Source organism: Mesoplodon mirus, assembly GCF_964341445.2.
Source record: "Mesoplodon mirus genome assembly, chromosome: 2".
Taxonomy (NCBI): Eukaryota; Metazoa; Chordata; class Mammalia; order Artiodactyla; family Ziphiidae; genus Mesoplodon; species Mesoplodon mirus.
This window is the reverse complement of record NC_138977.1, coordinates 62,302,817-62,327,144: the sequence shown is the minus strand read 5'-3', so window position 1 is coordinate 62,327,144 and position 24,328 is coordinate 62,302,817. Positions and strand designations below refer to the sequence as shown.

The 24,328-nt window shown below is 39.3% G+C and overlaps 1 protein-coding gene across 1 annotated transcript in view; it reads right to left on the bottom strand.

The window, feature by feature from the left end:
• The window catches only part of KAT6B (lysine acetyltransferase 6B), a 182,327-nt gene that overhangs the window by 146,776 nt on the left and 11,223 nt on the right, over window positions 1–24,328 (bottom strand). Inside the window, 1 exon segment of the mRNA XM_082606337.1 lies at window positions 19,660–20,538. Coding sequence (XP_082462463.1) covers window positions 19,660–20,280 — 621 coding nt within the window. The 5' untranslated portion in view covers window positions 20,281–20,538.

Below are 24,328 nucleotides of genomic sequence, written 5' to 3'. Positions count from 1 at the left end.
TAAGATATGCCAATAAAAAGAGACAACAGAAACATTTAAGATATGTAAATTAGAAAGGAGGAAATACAATTAAAATTATTATTTGCCAACACAGCATTGCTTGCCTGAAAAACCCAAGATAATAAGCTAAAAATTATTATAAATAAGAAAGAACTCAGTAAGGTGGCTAGGTACAAAACTAATATATAAAAATCAATAACTATCCTGTATTTTGAAAAGAACCAATTAGAAAGTGTAACAGAAGATTCCATTTACAAAGCAGCCCAAAAAGATCATATCTAGCAATTCATTTAACAGAAAGTTAAAATTCTTCAGTATATGCTACTCTATACTCTATACTCATACTCTATATTCTACACACTTACATTCACATACAAAAGACTTTAAATGGATGATAATGGTCATATTACAAAAATATTTATAAACAAAATGATGTATGTCTGGGATTTGCTTCAAAATAATTCAGTACTGGCAAAGGGTGGGACAATGTGTAGGGATATAAATAAACAGGAGTGGTCATGAGGCAATTATTGTCTTAGCTGGTAATGGGTGAGCATTGTTCTTGATTTTTCATATGCTTAAAATTTTACACAATAAAAAATTTTAAGTAATAGAAAATGGAAGGATTAAAAAAATGGAAAGATGCACCTCTTCTTTGGTATGACTCAATACTGGAAGAAGGCCCTAAAAACTCTAATAAAATTACAACAAGATCTTTTGAATAATTAAACAGCTGATTCTAAAGTCTGTATGGGAAAACAAGCAAGCACAATTAGCCAGGAAGAGTCTGAAAAGGAATATAATGGAGCAGTAGCCTACCAAGAAAAAGAGAGAAAGAAAGAAAAAAGAGAAAGAGAGGGAGAATAACAAGTGTTGATGAGAATGTGGAGAAACTGGAACCCTCATACACTGCTGGTAGGAATGTGAAATGGTGCAGCCACTGTTGAAAGCAACTAGGGAGTTCCTCAAAAAAATTAAACATAGAATTATCTATGACCTAACAATTCCACTCCTAAGTATATACCCAAAAGAACTGAAAACACAGATACAAACAAATACTTTTACACAAGTGTTCATGGCAGCATTGTTTATGCTGTATACAAGAGATATACTTCAGATTCAAAGACATAAATTAGTTGAAAATGAAAGAATGGAAAAGATACACCATGCAAATAATAACCAAAGAAGGGTGAAGTGGCTATATTACTATCAGAAAAAAGATTTTAACATAAAAAGTGTTACTGAAAGAAAAAAAGGACATTGTATAATGACGAAAAGGTCAATGTATCAAGAAAACATAGCAATTATAAATACATATGCACCTAACAACAGAGCCTCAAAAGACATTAAGAAAAAGTGACAATATATATAATGAAAGAAGCAGACAATTCAACAGTTGAAGTCCTCAATATTACACTTTTAATAATAGAATAACCAAGCAGAAGATGAGCAAGGAAATAGAAGTATTGAACAGCACTACAAACCAACTAGACCTAACAGACATCTACAGATGTCTTCACCCAACAATAGCAGAATACACATTCTTCTCAATTGCACTCAGAACATTTTTCAGGACAGACCATATATTAGGCGTAAAGAAGTCTCAATAAATATAAAAGGACTGAAATCATATAAACTGCATTCTCTGACCACAATGGAATGAAATTAGAAATCAATAACAGAGGTAAATTTAGGAAATTCACAGCCCAGTATAAACCTTTGGGCAATACTGAATGAGAGTGAGATAGCTGGAAAGATCAGATGTTAGGGTAGGGAACAGAGTCTGTGGGCAACAGCTCAAGGCATGTCCAACAGGAAACCCACTCACTTCCAACTGTGTCAAGTTTAATACAGCAAGGATCTCTGACAAATGCACTTTTAGGTTATTAAAACCAATAGCTGGACCTCCCTGGTGGCGCAGTGGTTAAGAAGCCGCCTGCCAATTCAGGGGACACAGGTTCGATCCCTGGTCCGGGAAGATCCCACATGCCACAGAGCAACTAAGCCCGTGGGCTGCAACTACTGAGCCTATGTTCTAGAGCCCACGAGCCACAACTACTGAAGCCCCCGCGCCCTAGAGCCTGCGCGTCACAACTACTGAAGTCTGCATGCTCTAGGGCCCGCGTGCCGCAACTACTGAGCCCGCATGCTGCAAATACTGAAGCCGGCACACCTAGAGCCCGTGCTCCGCAACAAAGAGAAGCCACCGCAATGAGAAGCCCATGCACCACAATGAAGAGTAGCCCCTGCTTGCTGCAACTAGAGAAAGCCCGTGTGCAACAACGAAGACCCAACATGGCCAAAAAAGAAAAAAAAACACCAACAGCTGAATCAGCTAAAATAAACCCTTCCCTGAACCCTCAGTTTCACAAAATGGTCATAAGGAATTAGTGAAACACAGGCTGACACAACAGGGCTAGCTAAGACTCTCTAGAGATCCACAGAATTTAGGGAGCAAATGATTTCAAGTGACATGTATTCCAGAAATCTTTGAAAATGGGAATACTGTACCATGAGGCCACTGCGTTTTGCCTCCTCCCTCCTCCCCTACATTCCAAAGCAAAACTGGAGACAGCTCCACAGGCTAAATGAGGTTAAGTGAAATAAAAGTTGCAAAGTTAATTTAATTAAAATTTTCAAAGGTAAAAGCAAAGCTTTGAGTATTAAGAGAGATCTAGCTTTCTGATAAATATAAAGTTATGATGTGATTTTTTTTTAAGGCATCGTAAATTAGTGGGGAAAGTAAGAATTTTATTATATGATCCTGGAACAATCAGTCAGCTATTAAAAACACAACAACAAGAGGTTCTTACACCATTAACCAAAATTAAAACTGCAGACAACTTTAAGGATTTAAGTATCACACCACTAAAGACAAACAAAAAATTAGAAGGAAATATCAGTAAATGCTTCTCTGAGCTCAGGATGGTAGGATGGAGAAGAATTTTCTAAAAAAATCACAAAAATTGATAACAGTATATTTCATGGCACAACTAAGTAATATTTGCATACTGGTAAAAATATAAACACTGAATACAAATACTTAAAACTAAAATGAAGACTTAATTACATTGAGATGAGAAGGGCAATGGGAAAGGGAAGGGTATATGTGTATGAGACCTTTATCCTTATTTTCCCTGGCAAGAAGTCAATAGAAAAATGTCTAAAATTGAAATTCAAGAAATAGCATTATAAGAATGCCGTTTAAAAACATGGAACTCTAACTTCCAGAAGAAATGACTAAATATGGTTGAAGGGTTGAAGATGGTTGCCTCCGGACATAGGAATGAAGGATGGGGAGCTAACTGCAACACTATAGCTATTAAACAAAAAACAAGTCATTCGTAATCAAAGAAATACAAAGCAAAGTAAGAGGGAGCCACTCTTCCCTCTACCACATTAGCAAGTTAAAAAGTACAGGTGAGGAAGCAAGTAGATGCCCAAGGCCTCTCATACTCTGCCCAAGAGTATAAACTGGTACTACCTTTTGGAACACTTTTTACAATACGTTCCAAAAGTCTTAGAAAAAGAATTCATGTTTATGCCCCAGTGTACCTCCTCTAATAATCTATCCTATAAGAAATAATTACCCACTTATACACAAAAATTTTTAGTAGCAGTATTATCCGTAATAGCAAAAAAGTCAGGAACACCCTAAATGTTGAGCAACAAAGACATGAGAAATACTACCAGCCATTTAAAATCATACTTCAAGGGACTTCCCTGGTGGCGCAGTGGTTAAGAATCCACCTGCCAATGCAGGGGACAAGGGTTCAAGCCCTGGTCTGGGAAGATCCCACATGCCACGGACCAACTAAGCCTGTGCCCCACAACTACTGAGCCTGTGCTCTAGAGCCTGTGAGCCACAACCACTGAGCCCGCATGCCACAACTACTGAAGCCCGCATGCCACAACTACTGAAGCCCGCACACCTAGAGCCCATGCTCCACAACAAGAGAAGCCACTGCAATGAGAAGGCCACGCACCGCAACGAAGAGTAGCCTCTGCTCGCCGCAACTAGAGAAAGCCCGCACGCAGCAATGAAGACCCAATGCAGCCAAAAATAAAAAATAAAGTAAAATAAAAGCACACGTCAAAGAATCAATAAGAATACGGGGAAAGGTTTACAACATGTTTTAAATGTAGAAAGCAAGATACAAAATTATATAGCTAACATCTTTTTATTTAAATAGAACAAATGTACATGTAGGAGAAAAAAGACTGGAAGAAAATACAAACTTTTAACAGTAGTTATCTTTAGAGTGAAATCTGCAGTCATAGTATATCACCTCTGAACTTTTCTGTATTCTTCGAAGTCTGTACAATAAGCATGTGTTACTCTGAAAACATACTCTTTTCCTCATTATTTAAATAACAAGAAGTGGGGGAAAACAACAAAGGAACATTAGTTTTAGCCATTAGTGGCCTATGTGACTAGAGCCAGTCTCCAATAGGAGAGGCAGCCTTCAGCAGAAGGGAACAAGGGTATCCATTTGCACTTCTCCTTCAAGTGCAGGAAGGCCAGGGAGGAAGTGCCGGGGCAACTACCCCTCCCACAGCACTGGACTCTGCTCAGCTGCCCTTTCTAGCCTGGCCCAGGAAAGGCTTGCTGCCTCGTTATCTCAAGGCCCCACGGTTGTAGCCAACTACCCCTATGCAGTCTGTGCTTTTATTATCTCCATTTGTCAGCTGAGGAAACCAAGACAAAGACCTTACTTGCCCAGCGGAAAAGTGAGGATTTGAACCTAAGCATTCTGCCCCCCAGCGCCTCTTTCTCCTAATACTCCTTTCGAATGATCTCTAAGGTCTCTTTTAGCAACAACAAGGGCCCTGTCCAGTTAACGTATCTAGACTGTTTCCTGAACCACAAAAGTCCCTGTTTGCTCATCTATAAAAGAAGAAAGTTAGCCTCGGGCAGCAATTCCCAAACTTTTGCTGCACACTGGCATCTCCCAGAGATGTGAAAAAGTTCTAATGCCTGCCTCCCACGCCGACATTCTGTATTAACAGGCGTTGTATGGTCTGGGCATCAGAATTTTTAAAAGCTCTTCAGATGATTCAAATGTGCAGCAAAGTCTGGGAACCACTGGCCTAAGTCAAATGACCTGCTGAAGGAGGGGAGAGGAGAGAGCCTCCAGAAAAATACTCATAAATATATAAGCCCAACATTCTGTATACAATTTCAGGGTTTACAACCACTGAAAGGAGCCCTTGGATGTCAGTTTGAAACCCTTGAACTTGGTGACCTTGAAGATCACCTGCCCCTCTAAAATGTTATCCTACAGTTGAAGAATTATGATACAACAGTTCTACTACATTAATTCATAACAGAGACAAGAAATGAATGGGATGATTTTTGGTTTTCTGTTCTGAAGCACAAACCCTAAGTCAGTTAGTCAGTGGTTTCCTTTGGGATGAGTATTTGGGAGAAAACAGGAGAGGAATTAACAGTATAACCTGACATCAGCACTATCACATCAGCACTGTGTTTAACCAAATGTAAAGATTTCTAGGTAAGTGAATGGCTACTGTCAGGAGTGAGGAGAAAGGGAGAGGAGAGGGTCCATTATCAAATCATCTTGGGAAACTGTGGGCTAAGCAAGCTAAATTCCAGAACTTCTCAGGGAAGTTAGAACTCAGAACGTTATTAGCATCCTTAACATCTGAAAGAGTACCATTTCCTTCTACCTCAGAAGGTCGTTTGGGAAAAGCCACCTTAAATAAGGTCACACTATAAATTTTAATAGTCTTTTCAGCGACTCCTATTACAAACACTAAAAAGGCACGTAGAGGTCCAGCATTATAAGAACCTAATGTGTAACTCTTTTCAATACATTTTCTTTAAAAGTTTTTCTTCATGAGGGAAAATATGAGGTAGTGTAGCATAATGGTTAAGCATACAGACTATGGAGCCAAGACGCCTGGGCCTGAATCCTGGCTCCACTCCCCATACAACAGCCATGTGACTTTGGGCAAGTCCTCCAACCTCATGTGCCTCAGTCCCCTCCCATGTAAGAACAAAAAGAAGTACTACCTCACAGGCAAGTTGCTATACTTAAAGCAGTTTAGGTAGTGTCTGACTCACAGTAAGCAATATATAAAATGTTGGCTGTTGTTACTCATTCCTAAAGAAAATAAATTTTCAATCACTGTGAAAATGAATGTCTTGGCATGTTTCAACTGGTAATCCTAACTACAATTTAAATATGGCTTATATTTTGTAACTTTTATAGTGCCTAGTACAGAGCTTTATATGTTATAAGAATTCAGTAGGGGCTTCCCTGGTGGTACAGTGGTTAATCCACCTGCCAATGCAGGGGACATGGGTTTGAGCCCTGGTCTGGGAAGATCCTACATGCCACGGAGCAACTAAGCCCGTGTGCCACAACTACTGAGCCTGCGCTCTAGAGCCTGCGAGCCACAACTACTGAGCCCACGTGCCACAACTATTGAAGCCCGCGGGCCTAGGGCCCGTGCTCCACAACAAGAGAAGCCACCACAATGAGAAGCCTGCACACCTCAACGAAGAGTAGCACCCGCTCACTGCAACTAGAGAAAGCCCGCACGCAGCAATGAAGACCCAATGCGGCCAAAAATAAAAATAAATAAGTAAATTTATTTTTTTTAAAAAAAGAATTCAATAGGGGGGCTTCCCTGGTGATCCAGTGGTTAAGACTCCACGCTCCCAATGCAGGGGGCCCAGGTTTGATCCCTGGTCAGGGAACTAGATCCTGCATGCATGCCACAACTAAAAGAGCCCACATGCCACAACTAAGAATCCCGTACTCAGCAATGAAGATCCCACATTCTGCAACTAAGACCTGGCGCAGCCAGATAAATAAATACTAAGAAAAAAAAAAGAATTCAATAGATACATTTTGATTCCATCCAAATAAATGAGAGGTCTAGAAGGTGATCAAGTGGCTGTACTCCAACCTGTGCACCAGACTGAAACACCAGCTCTGACACTTCCTGTGTTCTCTTGGGCAAGGTACCATCTCTGCCTGTTTCTTCATCTGTAAAATTCCATCAGTAACAGTATTTATCTCTCAGGGTTCATGTAAAATTATTTTGTATATGTTAAATACTTAGAACTTTACCTGGTACATAGTAAGCACTAAGTATTTAATACTAATATCTTCTTGCATATTTTCTCTAGAGCCTTCAAATCTAATATGAACTGCTTATTATGCATACTTTACAAGGTACAAGTTTTTAACCATGTTCTTTTGCTCTTGTGTATCACAGACAGAATTGAGAACTGAAATAGTCACAGGCACAAATCGCACATTTCAGGAGAGTCAAGGCACTTACTGCAAGATACATGGTGATGTTTATTTCATTTTGCTCTGAAATTTTTAGAAACTGGAAAAAATACATATAATTTGCCCCCGATCAAAACTGCCTGTAGGCTTTTGTTCCTACCCTAGCAAGATTTATTGCTAACCAATATGCTATGTTAAATTGAAATCAAGATATTACACAATTTTCCAATGCAGAGATGATTTTATATAAGTTGGTATAAATGCTTTGTGAGGATGTAATTGTTGGCATCTTATTATATTTCAGTAGCTGGTGGAAAAATGAGATAAGTTGGAAGGGAGGTTTATAGTGTCAGAGCTCATCAGATGAGAAGATCATCTTTTTTTATCAGCTCTAGAAAGCACATTTACAGGCTGATAACTAAACAGTTATTCTTTACCAACTGGAACAGCCAGTATTACCAAGGCATTCCAACTAACTGCAGCTGCTGCAGAAAATTCTACTAAAACACTGTGGAATGAAAGGAAATGAAGAATTGTTAAGGTTAACTGCCTTTGTGAATTTTGATGTGATTTTTTTTCCAAGTTTTTACTAAGAACTAAAAGAATATAATATACATCCAACTGCATGATATTTTTCTTTTTTTCCCAACTTTATTGAAGTATAACTGACATATAACACTGTGACAATGATATTATTCTTTTTCAAATAAGTCACTTTCTTTTTTGGCCTGTTCAGAGTTCTCTGAGGATTCAAATTTAAATAACAGACATAAAATTCTTCAGATGTTACTTAGTCTTCAAAACGTCACCAAAGAGCCTCTCTTATTAAGTTGTTTTACATATCTTCATGCACTCTCTGGGCATTTAAATGAGAGATCCTTGTCTACCACTTTAAATGTACTTGTTAGAAAATGTTTTGGATATCCAAACTCCTATTGTTAAAAACTCTCAAGCTATTACTGCCAAATCCATTCTTCAGTTCTTTGACTCCGGAGTAAAGAAACACTAAGTGGAAGTGGGAGGCAGCCCCTGTTTCTGCCCTCGTGGAAATGATTCAGGATGTACCACCAGACCTAGAACCCAGGCTGCCTGACTCCCAGCCTTCAGCTAGCATTACTCCCATAAATTGTGATTCATTCCTTTCCAAGCAGACTTAGACCATGTGATTACACTATAGCTCCAAAACCTTCAAAGATTTGCAACCTCTAGTGCAAAAACTGATTTAGGTGAGGACACTGAAACCACTGTGTGGCAGGCAGAACAATGCCACCCCCCACACCCAAATATCCACTCCCTAATGCCAAGAACCTGTCCATCTGTCACCTTACATGGCAAAATGACCTTTATAGCTGTGATTAAGTTAAAGACTTAGCGGTGGGGAGATTACCCTGGATTATGTAAGTGGCCCCAATCTAACCACATGAATCCTTGAAAAGCTGCCCAGGTGGTTGGTCACAGAAAGAAGTAACTATGATAAAATGGTCAGAAGTGGGATGTGCTGGCTTAGAAGGCAGAGGGAGGGGGCCATGAGCCAAGAAATGCAGACAGGCTGTAGAAGCTGGAAAAGGTGAAGAAACAGATTCTCCCCTAGAGCCTCCAGAAAGGAGCACAGTCCTACTGACACCTTGATCTCAACCCTATGAGACCCATGTTGGGCTTCCAACCTACAGAACTGGAAGACAATAAATCTGCAGTGTTTTAAGTCACTAAGTTTGTGGTAATTTGTCACAGCAAGTAATAGAAAACTAATATACAAAGGATGAAAGGTTATTCACACAGTCTCAAAGTATCACTGTACAAATTACTTATTCACTGCAAAACGAAAAAGGTGCCTTTATAAAGAGAGATCTGGCAGACACCACCTTAACCAACTAATCAAATAAGCACTGCCAGTAACAAGACAACCTGAAAGGATGTGACAAAAAGGGAAATACACATGACCCATGCAGTATTCTTGCTGAAAATGTTTACTCTGAACCTAATCATGAGGACCTAATCAGACAAACACTAATTGTGGGACATCCTACAAAACAAGTGGCTTAGACTCTTCAAAACTGTCACGGACAGAAGAAGTAAAAAAAGAGGGAAAAACGGTTCCCTATTAAAGGAGACATGACAACTAAATGTGATGCAAGATTCTTAACTGGATCCTAGCTGAAAAACAAAAGTTATAAACGACATTTTGGGTCCATTTGAAGAAATACGGACTATCTATTCGATAAAACACTCTTGTTTCACTGTTGAATTTCTTACATGAGATAAAAGTATTGTGGTTATACAGGAGAATGTTCCTTGATATACAATTATTATAATTTAATATCATAATGTTTGCTATCATTTTCAAACAGTTCAGCCAAACAGTGTGAATGTGTATGTATGTGTGTATACACACATACAAACACGCACACACACGGGAGAGAAAGAACAAATGTGGAAAAATGTTAAAACTCAGTGAATCTAGTGACAGAAATATCGCACTTATCGCACTACCCTTCCGACCTCTCTGCAGCATTTGCAATTTCGTAAACACAAAGTTAAGGGGGAATCGTCTTCCTGGCTCCCACCACTGCCTGCTCTTCCCAGTCTCCTCACGCCCTGCCAGTACTGTAGCTGGAACAGCTTATATGCTTCAAACTGCCCACACTCTTCCACTAGCAGATTCTGTGTTCTGCTGCTTCACTCACATCTCAAGGCTCAATAGCTGTAGTTGGGTTTCGATATAAGGTAGAAGCTTGTACGTGATATTAGAATACTGGTTTGGGAAATGAGTTGATCAAGTATCAAACAAGAATCATCATCTCATGTCCTTATTACCAGATTTTAGTTTGAGCACTCTTTGCTTCTCTTATTATTGTTTCTCTTACCCCATATAATCTTTACTCTCTGTTTTCTTGAACTTCATCATCCGCATTTATGATCTGAGACGGTCACAAGCATGGCAGTCAACCATGGACAAAAATCAAAACTGGCGGCATCAGAAACTACTACAGACACATTCAAGCGCGGCCTCTGGCTCCCAGCCCACACCACTGTGAGTATCACAGGCAGCCCAGACCAAGGCTCACCTCCTTCCTGTAGGCCTCATTGCTCTCCATATGGCAGCTTCCCAACATCAAAGAAGATGGAAGAAATTATCTAAATTTACCAGGCTAGTTCCATTCCCTCCCTTGAACTGTGGAAGAGTCACTGATATCTAAATTACCTATTCTGCAATACCTTTTTCTGCATGCTGAGATTTTGGAATGCTAAAAGAAAAAGGGGGTGGGGTGGGGTGGTACTGGACTAACAGATGGAGGATTAGGAACAAAAGACCTCCCTGACAGGAGGAACAAGAGCTAAAATGTTTGTATACCTACTATAATACAACAGAGGAACAAAAATTGAACTTGTAAATAAAATTAAGTTGCTCTTCTGAAATGCCTGTCTAGCTACAGACAGGAAAAGGCCCAGCATGGTTTCTATGTATGCTTATGCTGTTTCTAATAGAAAGGATACAATCAAGCCAAAACAAACATCTGTTAACCAGTTAAGTTTGTTAATGAAACAAAATTGCAGCTGGTTTTATCAAAGATCAAAAGTGAAGCAAATTAGAGAAAGGATGTACGAACAAAGCTGGTTTCTAAAAAATAATGGCTAAAGAATTCTAAACCCACTTGTCAAATTAACACAAATCCTTCCTGGATTTTGCTTAGACCACTGATTAGTATTTATTTTGTATCTTTGAAGAAACCAGCCTCACAGTTTAAACCTAATATCATTTACTCTAGAACTCTGCCTATATAGTTCACTTCGCAGCGCTTTCAATGTATTACATTTCACAAAACAAAGCAAAAAAAAAAAGTTACACTCTACCGTTAATATCCTGCTAATTAAAAGGTTCGCTTATAAAAGGAAGAACAACAGTACACAGTTTGCAACTCCTAGAGACTTCTCTGGGAAAGCAGTCCAGTCCTAAGCATAAGCATGATAACAGTGATTGGCATTTCACAATGAGCCCTGCCAGGCCTCCTTCTCTTACTTCTATAAACTCCCCATCACCACCTGAAGATAGTGATGAGATAAGAGTACCCACACACAAACAAAAACACACTTTCCTCATGGTGCTGCTAAATGAAAATGTCACAAATTACATGGCTGACTCATTTGCAAACTTTAATTTAGTGAGCTAATTGATGTTTATGTACTCAGAAACATTAATAGACTGGAGAGATCAAAGTACCTGAGAAGATGCAGATTCACATGTGAAATGCTGGTGTAACTAGAGAAGAACAGTTTAATCAAATCTACTGTAGTTTAATGTATAGGCCAAGAAAATTAAGTTTATAAACAAAACAAAAAGTCATGAATTCTCCAATCGAAATTTGCTATTGCAGTGATAAAACAATCACATTTTCTCGTGTATTCTTTTTACATCACAAAGATAAAATATATAAAAAGAATATAGACCTTCGTTCTGAGAAACACTAAAATGTACTATTTATTTATGTATTTATTTATTGCGGTACGCGGGCCTCTCACTGCCGTGGCCTCTCCTGTTGCGGAGCACAGGCTCCGGACGCGCAGGCTCAGCGGCCATGGCTCACGGGCCCAGCCGCTCCGCGGCACGTGGGATCTTCCCGGACCGGGGCGCAAACCCGTGTCCCCTGCATCGGCAGGCAGACTCTCAACCACTGCGCCACCAGGGAAGCCCTAAAATGTACTATTTATTAAATAAAGTTTGAAAGGAAAGGATGAATAAAAATCTTAGCCATGCAAGATATGGTCAGAATAAATCAGCAAACAACACTTAACTGTTAAATAACTTCAAAGCTACAAAATACAGATTTTTCTTAGCACTCAAAGTATAACAAATACAGCTGTTATAATCCAAATAGGTATAAGGAACACAACAGTAAATTCCTGAAAGCTGCTGAAAATATCCAAAATTTACACCCTTGGCATCCTTAATGCTTGGAAGAAAATACCATTAGGAAATCAAAAATAGACTGCTCTATGTATCATTCACGTCAAGGTCAGGAAAAGGCAGCTATAATGTCAAACATATCTAAGATCCAAAGAGTGAAAAAGAATACTTAACACTCATTTTAAGAGTCCAAAATCCTCTGACATAATGTTTCTATTTTTCCTGAAACCTATTTCATTAGAAGTCTAGACAAGTCCCATCTTGATAAAAGCTCAAAAGTGGAACGTGCTGTCCCTCCTCTGAGTGCGAGAGAAAGACACATCCTTCCCTTGACCCAACTGACTAGTCTTAGACAATCTGAGGGCTCTCTCAACAACACCTCAGCAACTGGTACCATCTGCTCACAAAAGCAGCCCTAGTGCTATTTTTTTTTTTTTTTTTTTTTTTTTTTTTGCGGTACGCGGGCCTCTCACTGTTGTGGCCTCCCCCGTTGCGGAGCACAGGCTCCGGATGCGCAGGCCCAGCGGCCATGGCTCACGGGCCCAGCCGCTCCGCGGCATATGGGATCCTCCCAGACCGGGGCACGAACCCGTATCCCCTGCATCGGCAGGCGGACTCTCAACCACTGCGCCACCAGGGAGGCCCCCTAGTGCTATTTTGAAGAACTTCTGAAGCTTGCCCAGAGGAACAACATAACACAATCCTTTTCCTCCCCTGACCCTGGAACAGCACTATGGATTCACCTAGTCATTCACATTCTATAATAGGTTTCTGTCCGACTTCAGTCATTCTAAAACCGACTTTCATTCATACTGATCCCAAAATTCAGGTTACAGAATACGGAAGAGTGTATTCTGCCGTATTTAGGCTTTTATTCAACTTTCAGTCGCACACAACTAAGCACTGTTTGAGAAATGTGACATCTGCAATACAAAGGACACCAATTCAAAGGAGAACTGAGAAGGACAACAGAGAGGAGGTCATTTGGACTCTATAATTAGCAGATAAAAAATACACACATTTCTGTCAAAAAGATCCAGAGTTGTCTGAGACCATGAACAGTTCTCCTAGGGCTGAGAGATTTCTGGAAGCCTGCCACATCATAGAACAATATGGACTAGTGAATGGTCCTTCACAAAGTACGGGAGATTGGAAAAGTTCCAGAGGGGGATGAGGAGGGTCTCTCTAGGGCAGGGAGAAAACTGAAGAAAAGAAAATCTAAAAATAAAGTTCTTTCTTTTTTTAATTTATCTACTTTTTATTTTATTTATTTTTGGCTGTGTTGGGTCTTTGTTACTGCATGCGGGCTTTTCTAGTTGTGGTGAGCAGGGGCTACTCTTCCTTGCGGTACGCAGGCTTCTCATTGCGGTGGCTTCTCTTGTTGCGGAGCATGGGCTCTAGGCCCACGGCCTTCGGTAGTTGTGGCTCGTGGGATCTAGAGCGCAGGCTCAGTAGTTGTGGCGCAGGGGCTTGGTTGCTCTGCGGCATGTGGGATCTTCCTGGACCAGGGCTTGAACGCATGTCCCCTGCATTGGCAGGCGATTCTTAACCACTGCGCCACCAGGGAAGTCCGTAAAAATAAAGTTCTTTAAATTACGCCATTTACACAACACGAGAAACTGATGTAGGATGTACATTAATCTTCTATTCATGGAAATATTTCATACTAATTACCCCACCAAAAACCCTAATAAAATATCTCCCTAAAAGGAGGTGGGGGACAAATAGAATAAACAACTGAACAGGCCAAGACCATGAAAAGTGATTTTTAATATAGTTCTGTCTCTCAGCCCCATTTCTGATCATCTGTGTGCCTTCTGAAACTCATTTTTATTTTTTTCTTATTGACAGTATCATTGTGGTAATTACATTAGAAGGTTTTTCATAAGATTGTAATACAGTTATTTCATTTCTTCAAGAAAAAAACATCAAAAGCCCTACCTGGTATTAGAAGTGTCTCTCTTTCCAACTATAGCTGCCTAGAATGAGAGTTCCCATATTATGCACTGCACTAAAAACATACCAAGATTTGACACTTAATAAATTTTAGGAAGATATTCCCAATAAAGTAAAATACCAAGGAATGTTTAAAATTGAACCAAACTGATTTTATAAAAATGCGAAAGCCCAAATGTTCAAATGGAATCTTAATGCTACAAAATGTATAGTAATAACTGAAGTCTGTCTTAGAATATCTGACTTTCCAAAGTCCTCATAATCTGACCTAATTGAGCTTTACCATTTTTAATGAGAAACACTAATACTATCCCCTTTAGGAGTTCCCTCACCAAGTCAAAGATAAAGTTTTATCTTCAGTGGTTTAATTCATTTCCATATCACCTCACCAAAGAGAGCTTTCTTAAATAAATACAAAGAAGTTATGCTAAGGAGCCAGTATGGTAATATCCAGTTTGAATTCTAGACTATCAGAAGATGTGCAATTACATTTCAGAAAGGAAGGAGCTCTTCTCTTTTAACTTGCATTGTATTCCTCCTAGCAGTCATGCATAAGAGTGATGATGATGTTACATTTAATTAGACACAGATTTACTATTTTCCCTACTGCTTTCCCATACTGCTAATATTATAAATAGTGCCTGCTTTAAAAACTGTACTAAGTTCATTGCAACTACCAAATTTAAAATGCCAAAAATCTATTTGTTGGGGGACAACTGCTTCTAAGCATTTCAGAAACTGGAAGAGATACTTTCACTGTTAATGAAAAGCCACCCCTGTTGACCAAGTATACAGCCCACTGGTAAAGAGGTCTGGAGTCAGACCGTTTCATTAGAATCTTGGCTTCACCACGCACCAGCTCGGAAAGTGACCTTGGACAAACTGCTTAGGCTTTGAGCCTCAGTTTTTCATCTATAAAATAAGGATAATAATCCATGGCCCTCACAGTTATTGTGATAAGGAGACAATAAATGTAAGGCACTTGGAATAGTGCCAGCGTTTTAACACTTAAGAAATGTTATTATTTTGACCATTTTTATTTTCTTTTTTACAATTAAACTGTTCAACAAAGGTAACCAGAATAACAGCTTCTTGAAAGACATTAGTTGGCTAATTGCGATTGAATGACTTCGTTTCTGTACAGTGGCCATTTATATCATAAATGTCCTCCCACAATGTGAATTTTACAGACCTCTAGCACATCGAGAACAATGATAATCTGCCTTTCAAAGATATGCGAACAAGTCCTATATACACGAAGCTATAGTACAACTAATCTACATATAGATCCAAGTTCAACAGCTGAAGCAAGAATAATCAAAAGCCAACAATCAGCATACATATATGGTTTTAGCATAAGAAGCTCAAAATATTTTCTACAGTACAAAAATGTTCACATTGGTCTTTGACACTTTAGATTCCTTGGAAAATCTGATAAAAACTATAGACCCTGAACCTAGGAAAACGTGTGGATACAAACGACTGTTCTATTTCAGGGGATTTGTTAGCCCACCTACCCCAAACTCATTCATGGACCCAGGTTAAGAATTTCTATTACATTGACCTAGAAAGTTTACAGGGTATTAAACTATTTACCCCTTGTAATCTCAAAGGGCAATATATTCTGATGCACTTTTTATTACATTTTTCAAGGGAAAAGGCTATTGTAATATACAATAGAAACAGTACAATACATTCTGGCCAAATCGACAATCTGATTTTCATTTATGTTTATTTGTCCTTTTTTAAAAATTAGATTATGATTACTCAACACAACTAATCCCTAAATTTCATCAAATAAAAATTCTAGGACATATTTTCTCAGCTTTCCTTGTTATATGATGACGCTAACTGGACAATTTAAAGATCAGCATCATAAAAAGAGCAGGAACAACTGCATGCTAAGCAATAAATCACTCTGTTCTCAATTCTAGACACTTTCAGACATGAGTCTTCCTTTAGACTAAAAATACTTCTGTATAGATGCTGTATGAAAAAAATATAAGGACGTCAAGAAATGATGGGCAAGGTTAAAGAGAAGGATAGGAAAGGGACTGTGGAAAATCTGTAGTGATTCCTCTATCACAAGTTGATACTCCCCTGGACCACAAAATTATTAAAACATGCTATTAAATTGCCTAGGGGCTTCCCTGGTGGCGCAGTGGTTGAGGGTCCGCCTGCCGATGCGGGGGACACGGGTTCGTGCCCCTGTCCGGGAGGATCCCACATGCCGTGGAGCGGCTGGGCCCGTGAGCCATGGCCGCTGGGCCTGCGCGTCCGGAGCCTGTGCTCCGCAACAGGAGAGGCCACAGCAGTGAGAGGCCCGCGTAATGCAAAAAAAAAAAAAAAAATAATAATAATAATAATAAATTGCCTAAAGCTGCCTGAATTAGTCCATGCACCTGATAATTATAAAACCTTAATATACCTTAGAGTAATTTATATATATTTAAAACAGATATCCAAAGCCATCAAGAAATGGCTCTATATTCCCTTAAGGAATTTCCTCATGGCATAAGCTTTTATAAAAATATTAAGGGCTTCCCTGGTGGCGCAGTGGTTAAGAATCCACCTGCCAATGCAGGGGACACAGGTTCGAGCCCTGGTCCGGGAAGATCCCACATGCCGCGGAGCAACTAAGCCTGTGCGCCACAACTACTGAAGCCCGGGCGCCTAGAGCCTGTGCTCCGCAACAAGAGAAGCCACTGCAAGGAGAAGCCCGCGCACCGCAAAAGGTAGCCCCCGCTCGCCGCAACTAGAGAAAGCCCGTGCGCAGCAACAAAGACCCAACGTAGCCAAAACTAAATAAATAAATTAAAAATATATAATGAGGGACTTCCTTGGTGGCACAGTGGTTAAGAATCCACCTGCCAATGCAGGGGACACGGGTTCGAGCCCTAGTCCGAGATGATCTCACATGCCGCAGAGCAATTAAGCCCGTGCACCACAACTACTGAGTCTGTGCACTAGAGCCTGTGAGCCACAGTTACTGAGCCCACGAGCCACAACTACTGAAGCCCGCATGCCTAGAGCCCATGCTCTGCAACAAGAGAAGCCACTGCAATGAGAAGCCTGCACACAGCAAAGAAGAGTAGCCCCTGCTTGCTGCAACTAGAGAAAGCCCGCGTGCAGCAAGACCCAATGCAGCCAAAAGTAAATAAATAAACAAAACATACATATAAAACAAAAATAAACAAATGGGACCTGATGAAACTTAAAAGCTTTTGCACAGCAAAGGAAACCATAAACAAGACGAAAAGACAACCCTCAGAATGGGAGAAAATATTTGCAAACGAAGCAATTGACAAAGGATTAATCTCCAAAATATACAAGCAGCTCATGCAGCTCAATATCAAAAAACAAACAACCCAATCCAAAAATGGGCAGAAGACCTAAATAGACATTTCTCCAAAGAAGATATACAGTTGCCAACAAACACATGAAAGGATGCTCAACATCACTAATCATTAGAGAAATGCAAAGCAAAACTACAATGAGGTATCACCTCACATTGGTCACAATGGCCATCATCAAAAAATCTACAAACAATAAATGCTGGAGAGGGTGTGAAGAAAAGGGAACCCTCTTACACTGTTGGTGGGAATGTAAATTGATACAGCCGCTATGGAGAACAGTATGGAGGTTCCTTAAAAAACTAAAAATAGAACTACCATATGACCCAGTAATCCCACTACTGGGTATATACCCAGAGAAAACCATAATTCAAAAAGAGCCATGGACCACAATGTTCACTGCAGTTCTATTTACAATAGCCAGGACATGGAAGCAACCTAAGTGTCCACTGACAGGTGAATGGATAAAGAAGATGTGGCACGTATAATGGAATATTACTCAGCCATAAAGAGAAACGAAATTGAATTATTTGTAGTGAGGTGGATGGACCTAGAGTCTGTCATACAGAGTGAAGTAAGTCAGAAAGAGAAAAACAAATACTGTATGCTAACACATATATATGGAATCTTAAAAAAAAAAAAAAAAGGTTCTGAAGAACCTAGGGGCAGGACAAGAATAAAGATGCAGATGTAGAGAATGGACTTGAGGATATGGGGAGGGGGAAGGGTAAGCTGGGACGAAGTGAGAGAGTGGCATGGACATATATACACTACCAAATGTAAAATCGATAGCTAGTGGGAAGCAGCCACATAGCACAGGGAGATCAGCTTGGTGCTTTGTGACCACCTAGAGGGGTGGGATAGGGAGGGTGGGAGGGAGATGCAAGAGGGCGGAGATATGGGGATATATGTATATGTATAGCTGATTCACCTTGTTATACAGTAGAAACTAACACACCATTGTAAAGCAATTATACTCAAATAAAGATATTTTAAAAATACATTTAAAAAAAAAAGAAAAAGAAAGAAATTCTAGGGTTTCGATTGGTCTGTGGAAAGGCAAATCACCTGGTCCCACCCAGTTTGTAGAGCTGGGCCTCTATCAGCTTAAGGCAAGAAGGGAAGCAGGGTCTATCTTATGGGCAACAGTATCCAAAGAGGAAAAACAAGTCATCAGGAGCACAGCTTTTCCTAACACTGTTTCCATCGCTTCTGAAAATGCAGTTAGCACATACAACCACCACCCTTTCTATCAACAATGGCTAATGGCTTACAAGATGTAAAGTTAATTGCTATCAATGCATCCACTCACCCAAAGGACAGACAACAAGCCCCCAAACTGGAGGGCCGAAACCTTTATAAACAATTTGCTACTGCTCTGTTTTGGTTTTAGTTTGGGCAGTAATTTCAATAGCTTTGAAATAAAACAAAGGAAAATCCTACTTAACCAAAGACTTTAAATTGTAGCAGTAACTTAAGGAGAAATCTTCCATATATGTATAACTATTATGGAAATGACAGAAGGCTCAGAGAAACCAAAGATTATAAGATACAGTATGAGACAAAATAAACACTCACTTTCACCTGCTGAGAAGTGAATAACAAATGACTTTAAATTGAAACAGGCAGGATTTAGGTCACATATTAAAACAGTTCCAGTAATGCACAGACTATCAGTATTAAAATAATTAGTCTATAGATTCTTCTTCTCTGAAATAACAATAAAGGGAAAAATATATCAATTATACCTCATAAAGCTAAAAAAATAAACATAATAATTTAAAAAGAGGAAAACATATAATGGCCTTTCTTGGATTTTTGAAATATATATGATCCTGCCTTGAGGAAGGAAGATTAACGTTATCTATCCTGGTCCCTTCAAGCACCCACGGATTAGCAATTATAGTTTAAAAAACAAACCACATAATCATCACATTAAATTCTTAGTCAACCAGCGAGGAAGCCCTTAATACGTTGTAAAACAATATAGAACAATTTATACTGTAAAACAATATATACCTCTTAAAATATATAAGCCTGCTCTGAGGCAAAACATTTTATTTTATCAGTAAAGGATGATAAAGTTCTTAACTCAGAACTTATGTCCGTATAAAACTTAACTGAAACTGTACAAGTCAAATGGGCAATATTTACAGTGTATTGACATTCTCTCTGCACTTACCTGGTCTTTCTCATGGGGTAGAAGGCTGACAGGTGGGAGCGACGATGGGAAAGCACTGGGGTATTTGGGAGCCCCTTTGCCATCTAAGCCTCCATAGTTGACCCTATATTGCGGTCCGTCTTTCAGTAGCCTCCCATTGTTCACTGCACGTTTGGCCCCCAGTCGCAGCCGCTGCTGAAAGGCTGGGTTGGTGGTGGTGCTTGTGAGATCACTTTGACTTCTGAGATACTTCTCTATGTTCTTCAGGGAGGAGCCACTGGGCTCCTCAAGTCCTTCAATTGCTCTCCTCAGAAGTTTATTCCAATCCACATTGCGGAGATCATTACATGATCCTCTAGACCCCTTGGCTGACTTAGGAAAAGTGCCTGGTTTAACTGATGAAAAGCGCCCAGGGTTGTCTGGGTCCTTATAGGAGGCAAGGCCTTTGTTGGTGACTTTGAGAACTGAGCCATCCTGAACACTGAGTTCCAGCTGTTCAGAGACTGTCTTCTTATCCAACCCATGGGAAGTGCTGACTGCATGGCAGATTCTCTCTTCAGAGGGCCTTTGCTTTTGCTTTTTTATTTTCTGTATAGCTTCAAGAATCCACTCTGTATAAAGTGGGTTTGCAAGTTTTACCATGGTTGACAAATGACTTCTTCAATACAAAAGTTACCCATAGAGGTTCTCCTTGTATTTAACAGAACTTGCACATTTGAAGGTCATTTACAATTCAACAAATGGCCAGAGTATTCCAGACCATATTAAGCAACATCTTACAAACATCCATCCTTTAGAGATTAAAAAGAGGACAAACAGGCAATGTTGATAGTTGTCTTATTTGACCAACAGGAAAAACTGCATTCGCGTGAAGAACATCTTTAAACAGGAAATCAAGACCTTAAAGGATTAAAAAGGGGGGAAAGGCTCTTAATAACGAAACTTCCAAAAATAAATTAAAAGACTCTTTAGTATTACCTTTTCAGATGCAAAATGACCACAGAAGTAATGACAGGCAGGTATTATGTAACAAAGCCAGAGCGACTATATTTGCCAACCAGAAACTGGGTCACAGTCTGAGAAGGAATTTCTTTTAGGATTTTACACATTATTTATATGAGTTATTCATCGGGCATTTAAGAGACCACGTCTAAGCTATATATTTAATGGATAACCTTTATTGAAATTAATAAAATTACATGAGAGTGGTTCAAGATATATGTCTACTATAAACATAAAATCAACATCAAAGAATAAGTCTATGATGCAAAAAATTTGATGGAAGTACATTAAACTTACTTCAAAAAATCTGAAATTTAAAAAAAAAGAGGGAGAGATTTTGTAGTGTTTTGTTTTTATATAGATTCTATACCTTTTGTATTAAATTATTTCTAAATATTTTATACTTTTGTCACTATTGTAAGTGGAATATGCTACTAATATCCATTTCGTTCTGGTTATTGCTAACATAGAAAAGCTATTTCTTTAATGTTTGATTTGTATTTAGTCATCTTACCAAAATAGCTCATTAATTCTAGTAACTGTTTTTCTATTGGTTTTTCTAAGTATACAATTATATTGTTACTTCTCTTCCAATAATTATACTGATTGCTTTATGTTGTTGTCTTCCTCCACTTGCTAAACCTCAAAAAAATGTCAACTATAATAGTAATTGTAGGCATTTCTGTCTTGTTCCTAAACTTAGTGTAAAAAATGTAGAGTCACCATTTAGAATGATGTTTTTTTCTTGTCTTACTGATCAGTACATTCAGCACAATGTTGAAGTGCAGTAGTGATCATGATTATCTTCATCCTTTACTGATTTTAAAGGAGAGAGTGCTAACATTTCACCATTTAAAATGATGCTTGCTGAAAATTTTTGATGGATACTTTTTTTTTTTTTTTTTTTTTTTTTTGCGGTATGCGGGCCTCTCACCGCCGTGGCCTCCCCCGCCGCGGAGCACAGGCTCCGGACGCGCAGGCCCAGCGGCCATGGCTCACGGGCCCAGCCGCTCCGCGGCATATGGGATCCTCCCAGACCGGGGCACGAACCCGTATCCCCTGCATCGGCAGGCGGACTCTCAACCACTGCGCCACCAGGGAGGCCCTTGATGGATACTTTTGACCAAGTTAAAGAAATTAATAAATGTATTTAATCATTAAAAAAAAAAAAGAGGGCATTCCCTGGCAGTCCAGTGGTTAGAACTCTGCACTTCCACTGCATGAGGTAGGGTTGGGTTTGATCCCTAACCCTGGTCGGGGAACTAAGATGCCGCAAGATGCGCGGTGCAGCCAAAAAAAAAAAAAAAAAGCAATGATCCTGATTCTTCTATTTCAGCTAAACATTCTATTTCCCAAGTCTCAAAAGTAAGAAAATTTCCCATTGAGCCATTTCTACAGAATCAGGTTTTCCCATACCTTTGAAGAGGGTTGGTGACATTCTCTAACCCACAGGTTGGAAAACTGAAACTAATGTAGTAACATAACCAGTCACCTTTTGACAACGGAAAACTCTAGGTGTCTTAGTACCCAGTTAGCTCATGAAACTGCTCAATTTGAGCAAGGTTTGTACAAATCTGATACCAGGTAGGGAGTGATACTGCTCTCTGAGAACCTCCTGGTATACACAAAAATCCCCTAGGTCTCCAATCTGGTATTGAGTACACCTGCCAAGAGCACCAGGCCAAAGCATTCTGGCCTGGGAGTTGGGTCATATCTGGGCTCTAACCTTGCTCTTCACAGATAATATCCACATCTTAACTCTTTTTTATAGTTTAAAGTTTACAGAGTGTGCTTGCGTATAACTTGTCATGTAATCTGCAGGATGACTCAATGGGTAAACTGAGGCTCAGGGGAAGGTGGAACTCACTCAGGATAACAGTCAGTAGTAGACTCAAGGCTCAAATGTCATTATTCTAAAGTCTAAGTCAGCTCTATCTTCACCTGAGCCACGACTGCCTGCTCTAGCTAGTTCTGCCTCTGCAACTAGACTAATAGTATGCACTCCAGCCCTACCAATGTCTAGCGGAGAAACCCTGGGAAAATGACTTAACATTTCCATCACTTTATCTGTAGGGAAATAACAGTATATCCCTCCCAGGATTGTTGAGAGAATTAAGTGAACATAGTATCTAATATTTAGTATATAGTAGCTATCATCACTTCCATCCAATACAATGTCTACACACTCTGAAAAATGTCTCATAAAATATAAAATTAAAGTGATCTCTGGTTGTTTACTTACATTTAATGTACCTCAAAGGGGAAAATAATGTCTTTCCTCAAAACTTTAGCCAGATACACTGAAGAATTTAACATTTGCTCTCAAATATTCTGTTGCTGAAAACAATTAGGCCATTGAACTATACTAGTTCAGTCAGCTTGAAAGAGGCAATTTAAAAGGATTGTCCTTTTTGCAATCAGTAAGCTGTAGGTTCACTCCACTTTTCTCCCCTCAGATTTAGAAAACTTGGGGCTACAGGGACCTTCGAGGTTATCCAGTCCAACCTCTAGTTAAACAGTAAAAGATCCCTTTTTCAATATCCCCAACAGATAGGCCATAAAGTCTCAAAATACTTCCAGTGATTAAGAATTTGTCACTTCTTAAGACAGCTCATGCCACTGTTGGACAGCTCTAACTGTAATATATTTCTTGCTCACAGGAGCCAAAATCTGCCTTCCCATAACTTCTACCCGCTAGTCCTAGTTCCCCTGGAACAATCTCAAGAAATTCTTTAATATGAGGAGCCTTCATATACTTGGAAACAAATATCTTTTGAAAACTGCTACAATCAAACCCCATTCTACCTCCAGCCCCATCTTGGACCACTCATATCCCAGTTCCTTAACATGCCCACATTATCACAGGTTTCCAAGCACCTCCTCCTCTTGGTCACTCATTAGTCTGGCTAATGCCCATCTTAAAATCTGGCATTCCAGGCATTATCCAATTATAAATGCAACCCAAGGTAACATGAACTTCCTTACCAGGCCTGCCATACAACTGGCTCATGCCAAGCAGGTAGTCCAACTAAAAATCCCAGATATTCTTTCAAAAATTCTGTCAAGCCGAGTCTTTTCATTCTCTTCCTTATGCAAATTTAAATGCTGGGATTTTTAAATTTTATCACAGTTCAAGTACATCTTGTTGGTTTGAGTCTGTCTTCCAACTTGTTAAAAATTGTTTTGAATCTTGATTCTGTCATCTATGTCATCTGCAAATCTAATAAGCACTCCCCTTTGTGTCATTATATAAATTACTGACTGTTAGACTTGGAACACGGTGTGTTTAGGAATGAAATCATTGGCTTTCATAGTGCAACCACTTTCACGATAGAACACAGGAATCACTCTGCTTTAGTAAGTTTAAAACAGGAAGCTGATCTTTCCAAAGTAAAACGGTTCGGGGCAAAATTTCATTAGAAGACATTTCACCATGTCCAAATAATTATTTCATCTTTCATCATTTATTCAGGATGAACCAACTAATTTAATTTGATTGCACAAAATACAACTGCAGGAAGCAGGAAAAGAGGTCACAGAAAAGTATCCAATATTGCAAAGTTGCTTTCAGGAATTTTGGTTACACAAGCAAATGAACATACATTAAAACAAAACACATTTCATAACTAATAAACCCTTAAAATATACCTTCATGACAAGCTATTACCACAATCCTAACCACAATCAA